Genomic DNA, 23,970 nt, shown 5'->3' with positions numbered 1-23,970 from the left:
AACAAAAGCTACACTGAAAACAAACAGAAAACAAACACAGGTAAGGAAACGCAAAACAAGAATAAACAATACTAGGATAGCTAAACTATGAAAACTGGACAAGGAAAACAAAACTCAAAAAGACTTAACTAGAAAACAAGAAAAACTAACAACAAGCAGCATGAGACACGTAACAAACCTGACAAGAATACTGACAGCAAACAAAAGACTAGACAAGGAAGACTTGAAACAAAGAGGCTTATATACACAAAGGACAGAACAGGAAACTGGAAACACCTGAGGATCTGTTACGAGGGGGCGGGGTTACAAATAACTAATGACTGGGTGGGGCTAGGGCGGAGACAGGACAAAAACACAACAGTAGCACATGGCTGGGAACACATAACAGGAAAACAGAGAAAATGCATTACATTTGGACTAAAATATACATTTTTAATTTTGTCCACAATTAGAAATATATGTAAGGGTGGAGAATTTTAAGTGAACAGACCACCTTTCCAAATCTTAAACATGGTGATAGATTGGTCTTGCTTTAACCTTAATTGTACCACAGTTCGTTCTGACCCTGTAATGTGATTGTCTGTGAGGCGTTCTATGAGTGCCATTATCAGCCGGTAATGCACTGTAACCGAAGCTCTTCATTTATTACTCCGCCACACACAGGTAACCTAGCACCAATGCAGCGCTTACAAGCCAAACTGTGCAGCAATGGAACTATTTTGGAGTTATGGAGTTTTTATAACCAAACAGATCTGATTTTCTTATCCTCTTTAACTAAAAATATTTCAATAAACAGACATAATTGAACTGTGGTAAAATCACAATGCACCCAAGGTTTGCGCTATAGCGTGTAATATTGTCACTGAGTGGGTTGGGCAATTGGCCGTGTAAACTGGGGAGAGAATGGGATTTTTATTTTTTTTCCTAGTAGTTTCTGCCTCTAAACATCTTCATTTCTGCATTTCCATGTAGCTGCTGACAGCAACAAGCTGCAGTGTCTGGAGATCCCAGTCATCTCCACCACTGACTGTGAGAACTCCTACCCTGGCATGATCACCAACACCATGTTCTGCGCTGGATACCTGGAGGGAGGCAAGGACTCTTGCCAGGTAGCTGAACACATGTCATACAGGGACAGGGGATAAGAATGTTAATATGTGAATATAAGTTATGATTATAGTTTGTTTTTATGGCACTGCAATAAGAAGGTATTTATTTTCTCTCTCAGGGTGATTCCGGTGGCCACGTGGTGTGCAATGGTGAGCTGCAGGGTGTTGTGTCCTGTGTCCTGTGCTGACCAACGGCATTTGGCTGTAGCAGTGCCAATGTTACACGTTATAGCACAAACCTCTGATGTATTATTGCTTAATTGAAGAACAGGCTGAAAGGAGAAAAATAAAGTATGCAGAGAAACAGATTCAGGACAACAGTCTGTAATTCTAGAAATGCAAAGTGCTCCTATATGAACAGTTGAGCTGAAAAAAAGGATAATGGGTGTGTAAACAAGGAGGTGTTCATAATGTTATGATTAATCTCTATATGTTGTTCAATAACTATAACTAAAGTCTGATAACTCTAGAAAAGTAACATAATGAATAGTCTGATAACCATAATAGTCCTATAACTACCCCTGTAAAATAAAAGTATATTAAGTATATTTTAAAAAGTATACTTAAAATTGAAAAGTACATATTTTTAACGTTAAAATTAATATGTATTTAAATACATACTAAATGTACTATTTTGAAACAACTTATCGTAACTTGAAATTTACGTTACATTTGGCAGTCGCTATATTTAAATACAAAATAAAAGCTTTAGGTTGTGCTTTTTTCGTATAACTTCTACAAACTTAAGTAGATTTAAGTATGTGCTTTAGAACATAATTTTTAATACGCTTGAAATATATTATAAATGTACTACTTTGCGTATTGATGCACATATTGTGTAAACCTTAATGCTAATGGAAAAAACTACTCTAAAGTAGTTCTTCACTAGTGTGTATATATGCGTTCTCTGCACGGATGCGTTACTGGTGGAGTCTTAACATTAAAATCATTAAATCAGTCTTTTGTTTTCTTAAATACTGTTCTTCACTTTCTTATATGGCTTACTGACGAGATATGATTAGTTTATTAAGTTTCTTACCTGTCCAGGATTCTGTGCTTATTTTGCAAAGCCATTCTAATTATTTTTGTTTCACTAAAATGCATATATTTATACATACATGTAAACCATACATGTTTCTACTAGTCATGATGAACCAGCTAATGTACAGGATGGTGAGAAGACCACCAGCTGCTGAGAGGCTGGCAGTGTTCTATCTGGAAAACTCACTCAAGGTTACATAGATTACAGGCTACCAGGACAACAACTGGAAACCCCTAGTCCGGTCACACAGTACGCTGTAATGCAACAATTATTTCACTGAATGAAATGATGAACAAGTTTTAATGGTTCTTCAATATAGATTTGTAGATTTAAACATTTTCAGACTCTAGTTAAACCCAATACTAAATCAGCAGTTTTACTCACAAATACAAGGTTTTCTTAGAAATCTTGAGAATTTAAAAATAGAAATAATAATACAGTGATTTACAAAATTTTAATACAGAAACATAGAATACATTCTACAGTTGTTCTGTAAATAGATAAGCATTTTACACCGCTTTTGGATGTGACATTCACTGTACAGTATGTGTAGCTGGAGTTGAGCAAAATACTACATTTAATATAATATTGTAAGAGACTAAAGCTTATTATTGTATCTAAATGGTATACGGTATGATATACAGTATACACTTAATATGGGCAGTAGTTGTTTTATTTTTTTTAATAAAACACTAATATTAATATAAATAACTGACATTTTTTGTACAAAAAGTAGTGATTTTATATATATATAAGTAGTTTATTTATATATACTAGATGAACCGTTCATTAGCTCATCACACTGTCACCACATGGTGAATGTTTACAGTACATTATATTCAGAATGTATTACTGTACTAAGCCTTTCCAATAAATAGTCCTTAATCAAGTCATTCTTCCTTTAGAAAAAGAAACTTTTTTTACTATTGTAATTTATATTATATTAAGTGCCTTAACTAATGAAGAAATATGTCTAATTAAAGCACATATAGTTCAGTCTTTTCCCGTAAAAAACTAAATATCAAAAATCAAATATAAATAGGAAGAAAACATTTCACCCAAAAGAGGTAAATGATTAATATATATATATGTATATATATATATATATATATATATATATATATATATATATATATATATATATATATATATATATATATATATATATATATATATATATATATATATGTATGTACGAATATATTTTTTTATTTATTTATCTATTTTTAAACACCTTTAAAGTTCTCCTTATGAGAGCCTAGTATTATTCATAGTTATTACTTTCTTTACTTTTGTAAGTTATTTTATTTCATGTGCTTTCATTAATGATGAAATAAACATCTAATTAAAGCACATTTTAGTTTGATGTACAAAATATATGTTCAAATATAACAATAGAATAACATTTCTCTAGTGAGGTAAATGGTTGCTTTATGGCTACAATGGTTAAAATAGCTCTTTTAGTGCAACTGCATAATCAAGGAATGCATGTTTGTGATGTAACTGACTGTACAATAATTGGACTTCAGGTTCAGCCAACACATTTAGTTTCAGGAATATGATGGAATATGACTTTCTACTGACTTTTGCAAAAATTGAGGGTTTACTCATTGACAGAAAGTTATCTGGCTTTAGGTTATCTTTGGGTACTGGCCGTTGATTGGTCTATATGGTACTTCTGGTCCGCATAAATATGGCTGAAGGAGTGAGGAGTGCATCGAAGGTGATCATACAGCAATCATGAGGTCTCTGGTCCTGCTTGTGCTTCTCGGAGCTGCCTGTAAGTACCAGCTTCATTGACAGCATCATGATGTTTGACTCTGTATACTAACTCTACGAGACATTCTAACTCTAAATCATTTCTGCTCTGTGCAGTTGCTTTTGAGGATGATAAGATTGTCGGGGGTTATGAGTGCACACCCTACTCCCAGCCCTGGCAGGTGTCTCTGAACGCTGGCTACCACTTCTGTGGTGGCTCTCTGGTGAACGAGAACTGGGTTGTGTCTGCTGCTCACTGCTACAAATCGTAAGTACACGTCGTAAGTGATTTAAATGAGTAGTTTCTATTAGGTATTGTTCTTTGTGAAGTTTAATACTGTTCAAATCCCCTCTTCAGTCGCATTGAGGTCCGTCTGGGCGAGCACAACATCCAGGTCACTGAGGGCACTGAGCAGAACATTCCCTCCAGCAAAGTCATTAGACATCCCTCCTACGACTCCTGGACCATTGATAATGACATCATGCTGATCAAGCTGAGCACCCCTGCCCGCCTGAACTCCAACGTGCAGCCCGTGGCCCTGCCCAAGAGCTGTGCTGCTGCTGGTACCAGGTGCACCGTCTCCGGCTGGGGAAACACCATGAGCTCCAGTGAGTACACACCTCATTTTGGTTGAGTGCCAAGATGCTGAAATGCAGTCAATTTCAATGATATTTATGCACTGTTAGAAAGGTACAATTTTGTTCACCATAGTACAAACAGTGCTCGTATACTAGGGCCGATTCTAGGATCAGAGATTCAGGGGTGCCACAAACCCAGCCACACCGCTCTCCCTTAAAAAAACAAAACAATTTTTAAGTAAATGACACTTATGACAGTTATGGTGAGTGGGTCATACCAGAAGTAATAGAATCATTTAAGACTGTTGGGTGCATATTTAAAAAAATATTTGTTATCAAACATTCCTCCCACAGCTCAGCTGCTCATACTAGCAATAAAGTTCCATCATTTATTTTCACCTTATTCTCCCAGCTAGCTTCTCTCACTCCAATTTAATACAGTAGACAGTATCACTGCCACATACTTTCAAAGATTGTAACATTTTTAGCTTATCAGAGACAACGTCTGTTTAAAGACAACACATTTTTTTATTTCAATTTTAGGACACCTTGGACACGTTTTAGGAGTGCTTGAGCACATTTAAAAAAGGGCTAGCTATGCCCATGACATTTACAGACATCCCACAGAGTTGCAAAAATTAATTTCAGGGAGGGATCCCCCAGACCTGCACTTGGACACCAAAAAAAAAACCTTGCGCACACACCAAAGGATATGTACATCTCACCTCAACATTATTTTGATTATTGCAATCATTTAGTCCCTCATGTGCAATGCTAAAATCACAATTATAAACTGTACAGCAGGCAAGATTTTTTACTGTTTTTTACCTTTACTACACATGGATATACTTTATATAGTTATAGTTATGACTCTATGATATGTTTTCCTAAGTGAACACATTATGGTTGATGTTTTCAGCTGCTGACCGCAACAAGCTGCAGTGCCTGGAGATCCCCATCATTGCTGACAAAGACTGTGACAACTCCTACCCTGGCATGATCACTGACTCCATGTTCTGCGCTGGATACCTGGAGGGAGGCAAGGACTCTTGCCAGGTACCCTGTGAAACTTCCTGACTTTTCATTTTCTACTGACTTCATCAGATTTAACAATATACATACAGTTCTGGAAAAAAATAAGTGACCACTTCAGTTTCTAAATCAGTTTCTCTGATTTTGCTATTTATAGGTTTAAGTTTGAGTAAAATGAACATTGTTGTTTTATTCTATAAACTACAGACAACATTTCTCCCAAATTGCAAATAAATATATTGTCATTTAGAGCATTTATTTGCAGAAAATTAGAAATGGCTGAAATAACAAAAAATATGCAGAGCTTTCAGACCTTAAATAATGCAAATAAAACAAGTTCATATTCATAAAGTTTTAAAAGTTCAGAAATCAAAATTTGGTGGAATAACCCTGGTTTTTAATCACAGTTGTCATGCATCTTGGCATGTTCTCCTCCACCAGTCTTACACACTGCTTTTGGATAACTTTATGCCACTCCTGGTGCAAGAATTCAAGCAGTTCAGCTTGGTTTGATGGCTTGTGATCATCCATCTTCCTCTTGATTATATTCCAGAGGTTTTCAATTTGGTAAATTCAAAGAATAGTTAGATATAACATCTAAAATATGAGGTAGTTCAAGGTCTTTTAAAGAAAAACAGAAAGTTTTCACTTTTCACATTTTCTCTCACATTTTCTCACTCAGGGTGACTCCGGTGGTCCCGTGGTGTGCAATGGTGAGCTGCAGGGTGTTGTGTCTTGGGGCTATGGCTGTGCTGAGAAGGACCACCCTGGTGTCTACGCCAAGGTACTGTAAACTGCTTTATAGTGACTCTCATTTGCATTATTATTAACGTAACAAAAGGTTATACCTGACCATCAGTGTCAGACAGCCTATATAAAGTGCCGCTACATTCTCTAACACAAAAATATATTATTAATATAATATATGTGTACATGAATATGACTAAAACTCCACTCTGACAGAATCATAATCTGTTCCCTTTTACATTTCCAGGTTTGCAAGTTCAGCAGCTGGCTTCAGCAGACCATGAGCAGCAACTGAATCAAAAGATTAAAACATGCTACCTCATGCACACATACAGTGTAAACATCTCTAACATCTGTATTCAGCAAGTTGAAGAACACTGTAAAATAAAAAACATCAAATTCAAATCGTCGAGTTTCTCTCTTTTTTTGGTGTGTTTTCAAAAAATAAGTTTTATTGGTCACAGGTTAAGAGGTTTAATTATTTAAGCATCAGGTTAATCAAGATTAACTTGATTAACTAATTAAAAAGTTTTCATGCATCTTGGCATGTTCTCCTCCACCAGTCTTACACATTGCTTTTGGATAACTTTATGCCACTCCTGGTGCAAAAATTCAAGTAGTTCAGTTTGGTTTGATGGCTTGTGATCATCCATCTTCCTCTTGATTATATTACAGAGGTTTTAAATTTGGTAAAATAAAAGAAACTCATCATTTTTAAGTGGTCTATCATTTTTTTCCCAGAGCTGTATCTGCTGCATTGTAAACAGTAGCTGAGCTGAATTTAATATGCTGACCTGTAGAGGGAGACATAACTACTGCTGTTACAGGTTTTACTGACTTTACAGTCTATACCTGGCAAGTTCCTTCTTCCTTCCTTCTTTTCCTTCTTGAGCATCAGAAGACCTGTCTGTTCATGGTATTCTCTCTTCATCTCGTGATTTGGGTATTGCTAAGCTGATGTTGACCAGACATATCACACCTTTACTCAGAAATAAATACTAAGGTAACTAGTTAGTAGATTGTTATACCAAGGCTGTCAACGTTAAAGCGCACACAATTAATTTGGAATTTCAAGGTAATTACCGTACGCCCCCAAGTTTGACCCCAATTTTTACTGTAACCTGCTTTGCCCCTGCCCAATGCGCATATATTTTCTGCTTGAATGACTAAAAAGCGCAAACACGGACAACACAATTCCAAAGGAGACATCCCACGGTGTCTAGTTGTAACACTTCAGAGCCAGTATCGGTTCAGCATTTCAGCTCCGCCCCAGATAGTAAGCTTTGGGGCAGGTGAAACACGAAGCACATGGAGCAGATAGGACACTCAAATTCACTCTGGCAGTATTACACTGACTTAATAATTAATTCATACATGAGTTAATGCTGCACCAAAGCACATTTATGGCATTACATTCAGAAATCTTAATGCATTAGGGCTCTTAACGGGACAGTGTACACATTACTGAAGGAAGTTTCCTCTATGGAACTTGTGAGGCATTCTTTATTCCGGCGCCCCATGTTGCCTTTATCTTTATTTTATGAAAAATTCCTTTAAAATGACACTGAAACTGAAAACTGAAAATCTTTCTATACAGCTCTGGAATTAAATAAAAGACCACTTAAAAATGATGAGTTTCTTTGATTTTACCAACTTGAAAAGCAACATAAAGTTATCCAAAAGCAGTGTGTAAGACTGGCGGAGGAGAACATGTCAAGATGCATGAAAACTGTGATTAAAAATCAGGGTTATTCCAACAAATATTGATTTCTGAACTCTTACAACTTTAAGAATATGGTTTTGAATACATCTCTAGGATGCGCTGGGATGCATCATCAGTGATGTTCCTGGGGTCATTGGGGGTTTCGGGTCTTTCAACATCAGACCCCCTCACTCAGGTGACCCATCCGGGGTTGATCAATTCCCGGACTGCATCCCAGCAGCACCAATCCACGGGCTCGCCCTCTTTATCCAAAGCCAGCGTGTGGCTTTCTCTGCGGCTTCTGAAATGGAGCGTATGGCTCCCCGCTTTGCAGCTCCTGTCACTCCTAGCCCTGCCAGAGCTTTGCAGGTTGAGCGTCCAGCAAACCCACGGCATCCCACCTCAATAGGTTCACAGGCATGCCAGCCCCGACTTCTGCACTCCATCACCAGGTCTAGGTATTTAGCCTGCTTTCTTGCATGTGCCTCCACCATGTGTTCTTCCCATGGCACAGTGAGCTCCCACAGGATCACCTGCTTGGTTGTATCTGAGTAGATGATCAGGTCTGGGCGCAATCTTGTCTGGGCGATGTGTTCAGGGACCTTAAGTTGTTTTCCCAGATCCACTCTAAGCTTCCAATCTGGTGCTGTTGACAGCAGGCCTGACTTGTGCTTTGGTTGCACATGGGGCTTTTCTCCAGCCCTCAGGAAAGCGATGTTGGTCTTCCTTGGGCAGTGTCTGCTGGACTGAATCGCTGAGGTGACGGCTTCTGCAACTGCCTTGAGCACCTGGTCATGGCGCCAACGGTAACGGCCATCGGCCAAAGCCTTGGGGCAGCTGCTGAGGAGGTGTTGAAGCGATCCTCTCCCAGACACACAGTGGGCAGGTAGGTGTTTCACTCTTACCCCAGGTGTACAGGTTTGCAGGGCTTGGCAGTGTGTTGTAGACAGCTTGAACCAGGAAACTGATGTGGCTGACATCAGCCCGCCAGAGGTCTGGCCATGAGGTTTTCCTTAAAGTAGGAGACTTCTTTTTGTTTAATGTGTATTTGTTCTGGCCCAAGATGGAAGAGTTCATTAAAATCACACTGGAATATTAGTTAAATATTTTTTATTAGTAGTTTTTCTCTTCCAGCTTGCTTTGAAAGCAGGTGCATGTGCACTGCCTGTGTGGCTTTGCAGCCCAAACCCTTATGCTGCTTTTAAGCCTTAGGTATTGGTGACTGCTAGAGAAGGAAGGACTGGGTAAGTTAGTGGGAGCCACAACCATTTTTCAATGAATTTATTTTAATATAATTAAATTCTTACATTTGTGAATGTAAATACTTTTTTTTTTTTGCTGTTTTTGCATAATTTAAAATGAAAGAAAAATCACTGGAACTCACCTGGAAATGTCTATTAAGTGTCCTTGTAGTGACCCTTCACTCTATATCTGCTCAAGTTCACACTACCACACTTTTAGAATTCATGACTACCGGTAATTTGATTCCAGTGTTTCGGAAATGAAAAGACAACATAACTATTTGCCATCATGTTTCTGTTTATTTGTTTAATAGCCAACAGGTTATTTAACACAAGTGCTTGGTTTCATGGTATAAAATAATGATTATAGATATATAATTGCTCCATATAATCCATATAACCAGATAAGGCATTTCTTGAAGTTTTATATTGCATAACATAATTAAGGCATAACACGTTATAGGACAAGCTGTAAGTCCTTCAGCTGGATTAATGATCCCTTAGCAGAGCTGCATGTAACCACTGTATACACAGCCAGTAGTGATAATAAAAAAGCAAACAGATGATAAAACCATTTGGTGAGCTTTTATTTTTTAAGGAGAGCTGAATCGTCCACAGAAGAGAATGCTTTTAGTTGCATTGTGCCTGATGAAAAAGAGGAACGGGTGGTCAGCCACAAACCTCTCTGGAGGAAGCATAGCACAACGCATCATCATGATGGCTGCAGTCGCCGCTGCTGCCTCTGTGCCTTCCTCGTTCACCTCCACGAAGGATTTGTGCACCACCTTGGAGAGCACCAGATCATCACATGGAGACATGCGTGAGAAATCACACTTGACTCGGTCAAAGGCGTCCACCATGCCCATGCTGACCAACAGCCCCTTCATGTCATAGGTATCTTCCAATTTGAACCGGGGCAAGGAAACCTGCACCTCCACATTGTCCATCATATCAGGCCGTGTCCACTCCATTAAGTTCTCATAGGTGAGATTTTTCTCAATCTGAGAGAAATGAAAAATATTACTGTATAATGGCCAAAACTTGTATCACAATATACAGGGGTTGGACAATGAAACTGAAACACCTGGTTTTAGACTACAATACTGCTGTAAATATTGCACTTCTTATAGAACACTAAATCAATTTCAGAAGTGTATAAATGTTTGATGTACATTAACTACATTTTGATCAAAAGTTTTTACGTTAACATCCAATAAAATAAAACAAAAAAATACAAAAAAAAAAAACAAAAAAAAAAACTAGGGTTTCTGCTAAAATCCTCTTTTTCTTGTTCTTAGTGAAATACAATTTTTCTCTCTGAGCTGTATATGCATGCTGCATATGAAACTGTGCTTCAAACTTGCAGGGATCAGAAGAGCTGCTTGACCGCATGGAGAGCATCGCTGCGGCGGCCAGCGTCCGCCTACACTGCAAAAGAAATGTTATCAATGCTGCAAGGGTGAACGGCGCCGCAGAGGGCAGACTCCGCTGGCCCAGTGGCATTGGTAACATTTCTTTCAGCTGCACTCAGTGCTATATCTTTACAACTTAGGCTGTATCTCTGAAAACATTTTTTTGTCTTTTGAGTTTTAGAGCTGCAAAATTGATTGTTGGGGGGGTTGTGGGGGGTAGGAAGGCAGGTTGTGTTCTCTGTTGCGATGCTGTTAGCCAATCAGAGGTAATATGTATAAATATTCATGAGTAAGAGCCAACATCCTGTCTTTATTCAGAGACCACTCATTCAGTGAACTAAAGCAGGGCTATACAGAAACACCTGAGCACTTTTTTATCACAAAAACAGCTCACATGGCATTGATTCATACTAGAGACCACAACTACACATTTTTAATGGATGGAAAAAAAAACGATGGAATGAGACCTTTCCTTATCAATAATTGTATATATTATATTATAGTAATATATTTTCTACTCATGACTCTTATTATGAAGCCAACAAAGCCACAACACTAATGGCTGGACTGATACTGTACTGGTTAGGCAGGGTAAGCCCTACTGTTTGATATGATATGTATTCTATGTCTTATGTTTACTCTGGACAGAACAGCAGCATGTAGCTGCAGGTGGGATCAGAGCGATACTGAAACATCAAAAATGCATTTAAACATCATATCAACGTTATTAAAACATTTTCTATTGTGATTAACACAAATATTAAATTATTCTCCAGCCCTATTTCTAAAATATTTCTGTTGTATGGCTTGTATATTAGCCAAACTTGAGGAAATTCTATACTTTACCTTCTCAAGACCAGTAGTGTCATCCGCCATCTCAGTAGGAAGAATAATCAGCATGCTGAGATCTTTTCCTGCGTACGGCATTTCCAGAATCTGGCAGTTCATATCAGGGATAAAGGCCAGGGGAAATTTGGCTTTCTGGTTCATCATCTGCACTGGTTTAGTGTCTTTCTGCATGAAATAAAACACAAAACACAACTCAGAATTAAAGTAATCTTTACTTTGTTGAGCCAACTTTTACTTTAATTACAACTAACTGTTAAATATAACTGACGGCTGGGATATGCTTTGCACAGCTAGACTGAGGAATACTTTGCTTGAGTTTGAGGAAAGTTGTTTGAGTTTTGTCAAATTTCGTGGTGAGTAACAATGATGCATGTCAACATTGTTTAAAAATAGTGGTTTTACTTTAGTTCTGTTTAATTTATGTAAGATATTTCAATTATTTCACATACAGGCGCATCTTAAAAAAGAATTGAAAAGTTACTTTATGTCAGTAATTCATTACAGAATTATTACAAATGTATTACACACAGGGTGATCTATTTTAAGCGTTTATTTCCTTTATTGTTGATGATTATGGCTTTCAGCCAATGAAAACCAAAAAAAGTAAATATTATTTAAGACCAATTGGTACTTTTGGCAGTGTGGGCAGTGTGCCAAGTCCTGCTGGAAAATGAAATCTGCATCTTCATAAAAGTTGTCAGTAGAGAAAAGCATGAAGTGCTGTAAGATTTTGCACTTGATAGAACACAGTGGATCCACACCAGCAGATGACATGTCTCTCCAAACCATCACTGATTGAAGAAACTTCACACTAGACCTCAAGCAGTTTGTGTGTCTCTCCACTCTTCCTCCAGACTCTGCTCCCTTGATTTCCAAATGAAATGTAAAATTTATTGATGGACAGTGATGGTTTGGAGAGACATGTCATCTGCTTTAGTTTAGTCCAAAAATTAAAAAAACAAAATCTGAGCCTAAAACCTTTTGCTTCATGACATAATAAACTTCCAAGTGTGTTTTAGCAAAGTGCAAACAAGACTTGTCACTTTTTTAGGAGCGGCTTCTTCTTGCTGCCTTTAAAACTGTAATTGGCTTTGTTATATCAGCTGGAAAGTAATGATATGATTGATCAGTAAGTGATTCATTTTAGAGGTGCTTGGCCCTTGGTTACCTTGTTTAGCCTGAATGGAACCTCTCTGGTTCCATTGGAGTTGAACTTCTTTTCCCAGCTGCCCTTAAAGTAGATGGCATTCACCAAGACGAGTCTGGTCAATTCATCCACAACTCCTTTAGCCAGTAAGTCCGTGATCTTTTCTAAAATGAACAATAAAGTAATTGTTAAATTTCTATTTTATGAGGAAAACATTTCGATTTTGCAGCAGATTGACTAGTTCTCCTCATAATGTGTGATATCTGTTTTAGTCAGTATGAGAAACAAACAGTTCTATAAATCCTGAGGTCCAGGATGGCCCTGCGTTTATGTGTTATTGCATGCAAACAATAGAGCAATGTAATGAAGATTATCTGATTTTGGGGCTATGACAATTATTTTGCCAGCAGCCAGTAATCCCACCAAAGAAGAAGGACATTCAACTGCATAGTAGCAAATAATTTCCACATACAGTTGTGGTCAAAAGTTTACATACACTTGTAAAAAAACATAATGTTATGGCTGTCTTGAGTTTTCAATAAGTTCTACAACTCTTATTTTTCTGTGATAGAGTGATCGGAACACATACATGTTTGTCACAAAAAACAGTCATAAAATTTGGTTCTTTCATAAATTTATTATGGGTCTGCTGAAAATGTCACCAAATCTGCTGGGTCAAAAATATACATACAGCAACATTAGTATTTGGTTACATGTCCCTTGGTCATTTTCACGGCAACTAGGCGCTTTTGGTAGCCATCCACAAGCTCCTGGCAAGCTTCAGGTCGAATGTTTGACCACTCTTCTTGACAGAATTGGTGCAGTTCAGCTAAATGTGATGGTTTTCTTGCATGAACCCGTTTCTTTAGCACTGTCCACATGTTCTCAATGGGGTTTAAGTCAGGACTTTGGGAAGGCCATTCTAAAACCTTAATTCTAGCCTGGTTTAGCCATTCCTTTACCACTTTTGATGTGTGTTTTGGGTCATTGTCTTGTTGGAACACCCAACTGCGCCCAAGACCCAACCTTCGGGCTGATGGTTTTAAGTTTTCCTGCAGAATTTGGAGGTAATCCTCCTTCTTCATTATCCCATTTACTTTCTGCAAAGAACCAGTTCCACTGGCAGCAAAACATCCCCAGAGCATAATACTACCACCACCATGCTTGACAGTAGGCATGGTGTTCCTGGGATTAAAGGCCTCACCTTTTCTCCTCCAAACATATTGCTGGGTGTTGTGGCCAAACAGCTCAATTTTTGTTTCGTCTGACCAGAGAACTTTCCTCCAGAAGGTTTTATCTTTGTCCATGTGATCAGCAGCAAACTTCAGCCGAGTCTTAAGGTGCCTTTTCTGGAGCAAGGGCTTCTTTCTTGCACGGCAGCCTCTCAGTCCATGGCGATGTAAAACACGCTTGACTGTGGAGACTGACACCTGTGTTCCATCAGCTTCCAAATCCTTGCAGACCTGCTTCTTGGTGATTCTTGGTTGACTCTTGACCATCCTGACCAATCTCCTCTCGGCAGCATGTGATAGCTTGCGTTTTCTTCCTGATCGTGGCAGTGACACAACTGTTCCATGCACTTTATACTTGCGTATAATTGTCTGCACAGTTGCTCTTGGGACCTGTAGCTGCTTTGAAATGGCTCCAAGTGACTTCCCTGACTTGTTCAAGTCAATAATTCGCTTTTTCAGATCCACACTGAGTTCCTTTGACTTTCCCATTGTAGCTTTTGTAGCTGAGTCTAATCACTGGGTCAAATGAGCCCTATTTAAATGGGCTCATGAGAAGTCAACAGCTGTAGTCAATCAGAATCACTTACAAGAAGTGAAGAGGCCATGACATGAAGCTAATTTGATTGACACAACTCGCTACATCACCAAAATTGACAAATTTTGTTGCTGTATGTATATTTTTGACCCAGCAGATTTGGTGACATTTTCAGCAGACCCATAATAAATTTATGAAAGAACCAAATTTATGACTGTTTTTTGTGACAAACATGTATGTGTTCCGATCACTCTATCACAGAAAAATAAGAGTTGTAGAACTTATTGAAAACTCAAGACAGCCATAACATTATGTTTTTTTACAAGTGTATGTAAACTTTTGACCACAACTGTACCTAATATAAACTCATGAGTATTTATTCTAATTTGTTTGTATTTCGTATGCCTTTGGACTGGAATGAAAAAGGGAGACGAACTTAGAGGTTTTGGGCATGAGTTCAGGGCAGCTTAGCTGGAAAGCGTAAAGCTGAACACCCCCCATAAGAAGAGAAGAAAAGAGAAAGAAAGAAAGAAAGAAAGAAAGAAAGAAGATGGGGAGGAAGTGGTTGCTAACTTGTTCGACACACAGGTAGAAAGGAAGTGAGGGTTTATATAGGGCAAGTGGGAGGAGTAAGGGTAGAACGAGTAAAGATCACTCTCCCAAAATTTAAAAGTTATATTCATAACTCCATTAAGCTTAAGACGAATAAATACATGCTTACTGTGGAAACTGAGCTTTTAAATCTATTTCTTTTGGTGCCTAAACCTTTGCACAGTATTAATAAAATGTATTTTGGTTTAGTACTAACCTTGTGTTTGCTTTTCCACCCATTTGTTAATTTTTACACGTGCAGCCTCTGCATTTGATTTAAAATCAACAGCCTCCAACTCAGCAGAGTAGTGCTGTTTTGTGTCACCTAGAAATTTCTGCAAGAAAAGAAAAAGGGCATTTATTAATCATTAGATCATACATAGACTGATGAACGACATCTATGTGAATGGAGAGAGATAAGACATGCTTATCTTTTAATAGAAGTTAGTGCTGCTCATATCAAATTCAAAGCTTTTACAATCGCCAAAAAGTGATGACAACTACCTCCCCTACCTGCACTAAAGGCTTATGCTCCCTCAAGGCCGCTGCGCTCCTCCAGTGAACGTCGCCTCACTTTACCAAACATTCACACAAAGCAATCCAGACTGTTCTCATACAGAGTTCCCCAATGGTGAAACAAACTACCTTCCACTACCAGATCAGGAGAATCTCTCACTATCTTTAATAAACTCCTGAAGACTGAGCTCTTCAAAGAGCACCTACTCTCCTAACACCTCTAACTAACTACCTTCTACTACCAGATCAGGAGAATCTCTCGCTATCTTTAATAAACTCCTGAAGACTGAGCTCTTCAAAGAGCACTTACTCTCCTAACGCCTCTAACTAACTACCTTCTACTACCAGATCAGGAGAATCTCTCACTATCTTTAATAAACTCTCTCCTAACACCTCTAACACACTAACTACTGCTAACCTCATTCCCTTCTTCCCCTCCTTCACTCCTCTATCCCATTATTTCCCTTTGGCCTCCTTTTAGTCCCCGTCTAAAAATGTTTTTGCCTTCTTTTACTTCTATTACTCTATTGCTAAATGTACATAATATAAAATGTACAAAAGTGTCTGCCAAATGCAATTTAATATAATGTATTGCAACAGTAACAGTGTGACAATTAAATAATTAATATAATCCTTGCATTGTTATTAAATAATATATAAATACTAACAGGAACATACAAGTAATTAAGTAAACAATAATTAAATTTACAAATAAGATCAGTTACAAGCTTTCTGCATGTTTGTTTAAAACATTCTGGAAGTATTACATTTATTAAAGTATAAAGATCATACATGCAAATTGTTTTTAAAATATTTTTGTAAATAATAACTATAGTTTAGTTCCAGCAATTATTTGATGGTTTAGGCTTTTAATAATCTTTAGACAGTATTTATAGAAGTCGTTTGGAGCTTGCACAGTTTTGCTGGAGAGTGATTCACAGTGATAATTCCATGCATTTTTCTATAAACAAAAGGCTTACCTCCACAAACTGGTAGGTCTGCTCTCCATACAGCCGATTGGCCAGGCTGAGAGAGTACGGAGCTCCGGCTTTGTTCAGTTGACTCATGAGCTTGTTGAAACCAGTGTGGACATCATCATTGGCTTTGCTGAACTGCAGCGTCTATGGAAGTGCATTGATACATTTATTAAATAATGTGTAAAGAAATGTACACAAATAAAGTGAAAAAGATTAGAATCCAAAAAGCCTTCACAGAAGATGAGACAAGAGTGTTAATATTATGTAGAAGATAACCCCATGGTTTCCATAATTGCATTGTTGTTTATTTCATTTTTGTAACATATAAAATAGCAAAAGACAAAAAATACATTGTTGGCCAGCATAATGAAGAACCTCACAGGGTTAATAGTTACCCAATATATTTCTGTATAAGCAACGGCACATGCAAAAATACTCACCTCACTCTACACACTGGTTAATATGTAAGCTTTATAGTATGCAATAAAAATGAAGCCATTCTCGAAAATCCCAGTTATCCACCACCGACAGAGAAGCATCTGCGCCTGACAGTAAATACTTCTAACACCAGAGCAGTTAATATAGCCAATATACCAATATAGCTCTAATACGCTTTGCCATAACTTCCACCATGGTTGTTAGTTCCACCTCTCAGTAGAACCATTCAATAACCTTCTTTTGTAGAGCTTCTGGTAACTGAGCTTTCTGGAACGTCTGGGCTTTCTGGGCATGCTGAACTGTTGCTGCTTGAGCAGGCTTAGCTTTCACTCGTTTGTTGAAACCTAAAACCTACAGCACAATCAATAATGAACAACACAGTATATTAACCAACATTTTTAAGTAGTTCCAGTAGAATTACTGCAGGTGCAGTGACTGTAATACTCTCCTCCAGAACAATACTACTACAAATGAAAGTGCAAAGAAAAAACATGTATGACAGATCATTTCCTTTTCCTGCGTACAATACACGACCTGCACGTTCGAGAATGACAAAGACTAAAAGACTGATCAAACAGGAATTCAGCAGGCTACACCCTACACTATCTTTCATGATGATATGGGCTTTACACTCATGACACTGGTTTTATGACACACTCTTGCCTAAGCAAGCACAGAGGGCTTGGCTCTTTGTATTTTTAACGACACACTCTGGAGACAGGATTAAAAGTAAACAAAGTTAACATGTTGCATTTTGTGTCTGTTGAGACCTGCCTCAATGTCTCATACTGGTACTGAGTGCATATAAAAGCAAACTATAATCTGATTTAGTGCAGAACATTGGAGTTTGACAGTAATCCAATCAATATAAACTTGTTTAATCAGATAACAACACAAATTGCTTGGTAATCAGATAATAATCTCACAAAATAAAATGTGACGTGAATACAAAAAACAACCTAAATTTCATGCACATTAAGATACACTATGAACATGCATCAGATTAATTAAATCCTCTATTTTTAGTGTCGATCCAAACACTACTTGCTTATTTACGGTGTTTTCATGCATGCAACGAAGATTTAGAGCTATCAAAATATGCATGCAAGGGAATCTAACCCAGACATGCACAATATTTATTACAAATTATTTACAAATCAGCTTTTAGTTAAGGAAAAGTGCAAAATATGAAAATCACTGCCAAATACAGTTATTTACTGTTTAATGCTTAAGGGAAGATGAACTATACAATCTCATCATTCAATCATCACATCATTGCATCCAAAAAGTGATTTGATTGATCTTATTAATTTGATTTACCCACAAGCACTACTTTATCATATTTCTTATTCTGAATTTTAGATTTAAGACATCAAACACATACATCAGAGTATGCCATTTATATGACTTCTTATATAATCAGTAATCTAAATAAGAAGGGATTATAATTGCATAAAAATGGACTTATTAAAAGCAGAATACAGTATATACCTACAGTTGCAGGGAAAAGTATGTGAGCCCTTTGGGATTACTAGCTTTTACCAACACATCCAATCTCATCACATCTTGGCTCCAATTAGCTCTTAGAAAAGTCATTAGTCTAGAGGTTCACATACTCCCCCCCCCCCCTCACTGTGAATGTTAACATGTTGTGGTTAATAAAACCATGCAAACATATATTTTTTTGTTGTATTAGTTTAAGCAGGCTGTGTTTGTCAATTGTTGTGACTTAGATAACGAGCACAACACATTTAATGACCAATTCATGCAGAAATCCTAGTAATCCCAAAGGGTTCACATACTTTTTCTTGCAACTGTATATCATATCAGATAATCTAAAAGATACATATCAGATAATAAGTAAAAGATACAAGTGAAGGTACTTTTGAGTAAAACAGTTGTGACCTGAGCAAGCTGTGCTAAACATGGTGACAATCTACATAATTGACTTTATGAGGAGGACATATATACATGTTACATAGGTTGAGTTGCTATAGGAACATAACAAAACACAAAAGATAAATGAGAAACGGACCCCTTAGATCCACGGCACGGCTTCAGGTATCAAAGGTCAGATTCTCTTTGAGAACTCTGCACTAAGCACCAGGGATTTTGTAATCATGTCCACTTTATCACATTCAGCTGAGGACAGTGTGATGGAATGTATGAGAACTAAGACAACCAAGGCGTGTCCAGAAGGGTGTATCTGAAGATAGCTAAACTGAGTCATATAACTTGAGAAACTTGGGAAAAAATGAGATGGCACTGGAGTAGGGGTGTGCTGTATCGTATCGTGCGCGCCGACATTTTTGAATATCGTGAACGATATTATACCCTAAAAATATCGTGCCATATCACCCACCCCTAATTATCACATCAGGTTACTACTATTTTGCTGTTTTAGCAAAAGAAAAATTAACACTGTTCTCATTTTCCATTATATATCTACTAGAGACATATTATATCTGTCCAGTATCATTTATTTGACTTTAATCCTGGATATATGGAGATATTTGGAGTGCATTATTAGTATCATTACATTCTGGATCATTGACTTCTACTACAAATGACAAATTCTTGTAGTTTTTAATATCTCAGGTAGGGGTGTGACATAAATTGTGTGCAATAATAAAATAAAATTTTCATTTTGTTGCAGTAGTGTATTCTTGAAAAAAAAAGATGTTAATTTATATCGCCAAGAGTATCGTTATCGCGAAAATACCATGAAATATCGTGATATTATTTTAGGGCCATATCAATCACCCCTACACTGGAGTGAAGCCACTGAAGAACCAACTGTTATTTTCAAATGCATGTCAATGCGATGCATTTAAAAATACTTTTTGTGAAAAACATTTGTGCAATATTAGATCAAATTAAGTTTTTATTCCTATGAGAATTCAACAGCTAAAAAATTATATAATTCACAAACAGCTTTTACTGTTATCTTGTTTCAGATGGTTTAAGCTACTCTTTGAAGGCCAGGGTGGTTGAAATGCTCGACATTCAGGAAAGCATAAAGGTACTGGTAAGCCAACTGGCTAAATAGCACTTGACCAGCTTACTAAATGTTGCATTTAATTTAGGTCATGCTGGTTAACCAGTTTGTTCATGCTGTTTCATCAGTTTGGGTTGGGTTGCAGGGAACTGATTATCCAAGCCAAACACTGCAATGTACAATCTGACCTTAAATCCTAACTACCCTTTCAATAGTGTCAAAACATGAATAATAATAATAATAATGTGTTAAACATAAAAAACATATACACACACAATCATTCAAATATTTTAATCGTCCAGCTGCTTATGACTATTTTCTTATCTTATCAATTACTTTATTACTGCCTTTTTCCTGTTAGACCTCTAATTCTTCTCTTCACTGCTGCAACTGAGACTTAGTCCAGTGTTAAGCTGAGCTAAACTGAGCTGTTGCCATGTGGGTCAGCCAAACCTCTTCCTATACCAGTTTTCCCCTCTTTCCAAGAGCTTCATCTGTAATTTCTCTAAAGAAAAGACTTTTACTTTAAATATTTACAGAGTTCTGTGTTTTTGTGTCTTTTTCTAGTGATTATAATATATGATATATTCAATGTACAATTTCTGACCTCAGACATCTGAGCTTCAGTGTTGCCTGCAGCTCCCAGAGACACCATGGCCAGTGCAGAGGAGATGCTGAGAGGAGAGTAGAACAAGTTGCCCTGTTTGTTGCCATCTCTGATCTTCTTGAACAGATCAAGAGCAAAACTTGTGTTTGCTACAGACAAGGACTCCATTTTTCTCAGATCTGAGGAAAAAAAATACTTGTCAAAAAAAATATCAAAGACAAAAGGAAAACAGAAATCACACTACTGCCTGAGACAGAGTTCAATGGATTAAAAAAAACAGCTTACACTGATAACATAGGCTATTAATGAGTCATACTTTTCCCAAGAGAGTAGGAAGCTATAAACAAACTATAACCTGTTTCTGAAATATACTATATACACAGTTTATAACCTGATATTACTGAGCTGATAATACTAAGACACACTTCACAGTAAAGGAAAAAGTACCTTAATTCTGCATAAAACAAGACTAAGAAAGAGAAAGAGACGAAACCAGTGCTTGTAGTACTCTCAGGTGACGCCCCTCGAGGAACGAGGAAGACAGCCCTGCGACCCATCCGCACACTTGTACACTTTTAAGGGAGACTTATAAGTGCACTTGGAATGAGGGTGCAATATTTTTTACATACAATTAATCTGCATATTAACATATGCTATATTATGTTATATCATTATATCAGTGCCAATAAAAAGTCTTACAATTACAATAACTTAGTTGAACTATTTCTGGGAAAACATATCCAATAAAAATTTGTCTAGTTTCATGTCAAGTTTACTATTTCTCACTTAAACCTGAACACTATTTGGTCTTTAATTTTTAATTTTTATTTAATACTATATATAACATTTAAAGTTCCAACGGTGAAAGCGTTGGAATGATGCATTGGATGATCACAAGATGCATTAAAATAACTATAAAAAACAGGGTTATTCCACCAAATATTGATTTCTGAACTCTTAAAACTTTATGAATATGAACTTGTTTGCTTTGCGTTACTGAAGGTCTGTAAGCTTTACATCTTTTTTGTTATTTCAGCCATTTCTCATTTTCTGCAAATAAATGCTTTAAACTACAATATTTTTATTATAATATTATATTATAATTGGAGAGAAATACTGTCTGTAGTTTATAAAATAAAACAGCAATGTTCCTTTCACTTAAACATATACCTATAAATAGCAAAAACAGAGAATCAGAGAATCAGATTTTGTTCCAGAGTAAATAATTTAAAATTAGGACGCACCAGTTTCCGAGTTCACTCGAAGGGAGCTTTGTAGTGAGTGAGAGTGCGCGGTTTGGGACGCGCCCTCTATAGAAATGGGCTGGGCATATTACTACACAAGAGTCCGTCAGTAAAATAATGGCTGTGCTTCAATGAATCACGTCTTGTCAGCCCTGAGGACTCAAACTAGAAGGGTAATAAATATGTTTGTAATGCTTTAGCTTAGCTACTGCTAGGTAGTTAACTAACTAGCTAAGTTAGCTGCCATGGCAACGTTCAGAAGTGCACTAGCGCTAGCTAAGCTAAGCTAAATGAAGTATTATGTACATTTCTAGTTAAGTTAACTAGCTAAGTTAGTCAGCTAACATTCACACCCATTTAGTTCCTTAACTCTAAAACAACCCACAGAGGGGTTTAAAAGTTATTTATCTGCAGATAACATGCTTTTATTCGAGTGTAGCCTTAGCACAGACCCTTAGATTAGTTATTAGATTCTATAGCTAACTCCTAGTCCTAGCTAACTTAGCTAGAATTTAGAACTTAGCTCAACAGCAGTTCGGGAGACTCACCTCAGCTTCTCCTCTTCAGTAGTATTGATAATAATAATACAGCCCCGGGTCCACTGCAGTGCTCCAGCAGATACTGAGCAGATCTCCCGGTTTATATATCGATGTCTAGGGCTGACACTGAGGCGGAGTCACTGTGAGGCTAGCCCCAGGCAAATTGCGTAAGTACGAGTAAGTCACTGGTTTCTCCCCAGCTCAGGGCGATGGGTGTGGCAGTAAACTGGAAAAATAAAAAGCTGGCAGTGACTGGACCACATGTTATCATCCTTTATTGCACTGTCAGCATACAGATACAGCAAACATAGAGTAAAAAGTAACAAGCAGAGCACCCCCTCTCCACACAAAGGCTTTCCACCTTATTAATCCCCTGGGGTCCACAAACTTTGCTACAAATGTTTCCAACATTTTTAAATTCAAATTTTGCAATTTATATAAAAAAAAAATAGAAACTCATCTTTTACCACTGGACATGTCTAACCGATGCATTAGTGTGTGGTAGGGCTAGGTGATATGGCTATAAAATAATATCACAATATTTAATGTTATTTTCGTAATAACGATATTCTTGGCAATATGCAACAAAATGAAAATTACACTTCATTATTGCATACGATATGATATGGCACACCCCTAACTGAGATATTAAAAAATACAAGAATTTTCATCAGATTGTAACAGAATAAATGATACTGTACAGTTATAATCTGTCTCTAGTAGTATCACTTGGATGTCCATATTTTCAACCACTTTGACAAACAAGAGCTAATTCAGACCACCAGTAACCAGCAGAAATGTATTGTAATGGAGTAAAACTAATTCACTTCGGTACCTAGGTACTAAAATGCTGTATATGTATCTTCTGGAAGATTATTTTTTTTCCTACTTACACTTTTATTTCACTATACATTTTGGATGAGTATACTTCTTTTACTCCCATACATTATCACTAAAGCCAGAGCAATAGATGCTCTGCAGTCTGCACTGTCACTGGGTTTGATGAAGCTCCTCATCACTGAGTGAATCAAGCATATAAGAAAACACACTGCTCACGTTCTGCCTTTCACTCTGAGAACTTTCCACTGCTTTCTGTAGTAAATACATAACACAGTACTGTACTTTCACTTTCAGTTCTTGAGTAGTACATATTACAATAAACTAATTTCCAATACTTAATTCCAATTCCAATACTTAAAGTACCAAACATGTTAAATACTTAGTTCTTCCACTTATATGTAAAGCTTAAATAACACTTCAACTTCTACTCAAGTCAGTTTTTTTAATAGAGCACCCAGACTTACCTAAGTCTGGGTCTCTGGTACTTTATACATGTCAGCACAAGCTGGTGTTGAGCTGTTTTCAGCTTTCTGGATATGTCAACAGGAATAATATACAGTACTCTGCATTTCAGACAACTAAGCACATTATTTAAAAACATTAATCTCAGCAGTAAGAGTTTTGCTTATAGGAATACCAGCTCACATAAGGACATATGCAGGCAAATGTAAATACTGTAAAAATTAAGCAGCACAATTTTCCCCAGATAAAGGTTTGCCAACAAGTAAAAGGAATGGCATCATATAATAAATACCAGTGCATCATTGAGAAACATATTAAACTTCTAAAGAAATGGGCACTGCTGTAAATTCCAGCTCAAGCTTGGTAGCTGGTT

The 23,970-nt window shown here is 37.1% G+C and overlaps 2 protein-coding genes across 10 annotated transcripts in view; one reads left to right on the top strand and one right to left on the bottom strand.

Moving 5' to 3' along the window:
- Positions 1-3,826: 3,826 nt before the first annotated feature.
- LOC103029195 (trypsin-2) lies at positions 3,827-6,672 on the top strand. The gene is made up of 6 exons (XM_007232436.3): positions 3,827-3,931; positions 4,027-4,177; positions 4,268-4,518; positions 5,408-5,544; positions 6,203-6,304; positions 6,515-6,672. The coding sequence occupies exons 1-6, from the start codon at positions 3,892-3,894 to the stop codon at positions 6,560-6,562; spliced, it is 729 nt and encodes a 242-aa protein (XP_007232498.2). The 5' UTR covers positions 3,827-3,891; the 3' UTR covers positions 6,563-6,672.
- Positions 6,673-9,490: 2,818 nt separating this feature from the next.
- LOC103027725 (leukocyte elastase inhibitor) overlaps positions 9,491-23,970 on the bottom strand; it is a 43,804-nt gene continuing 29,324 nt past the window's right edge. For 2 of the 9 annotated variants that reach the window (XM_049464069.1, XM_049464092.1), the window contains 6 exons: positions 17,142-17,258; positions 16,473-16,613; positions 15,194-15,311; positions 12,640-12,782; positions 11,469-11,636; positions 9,491-10,211 (listed from right to left, as the gene is read on the bottom strand). In XM_049464069.1, coding sequence (XP_049320026.1) covers positions 9,804-10,211; positions 11,469-11,636; positions 12,640-12,782; positions 15,194-15,311; positions 16,473-16,613; positions 17,142-17,258 — 1,095 coding nt within the window. In that variant the 3' untranslated portion in view covers positions 9,491-9,803. Of the gene's footprint in view, positions 10,212-11,468; positions 11,637-12,639; positions 12,783-15,193; positions 15,312-16,472; positions 16,614-17,141; positions 17,259-20,512; positions 20,692-20,959; positions 21,036-22,304; positions 22,459-23,970 lie in introns of those variants that run through there. The other 7 variants (XM_022679800.2, XM_022679797.2, XM_049464088.1 and 4 more) reach the window with 7 other exon arrangements.

The sequence above is a fragment of the Astyanax mexicanus genome, chromosome 1, assembly GCF_023375975.1.
Source record: "Astyanax mexicanus isolate ESR-SI-001 chromosome 1, AstMex3_surface, whole genome shotgun sequence".
Lineage (NCBI taxonomy): Eukaryota > Metazoa > Chordata > Actinopteri > Characiformes > Acestrorhamphidae > Astyanax > Astyanax mexicanus.
This window is presented reverse-complemented; position numbering and strand designations above follow the sequence as displayed.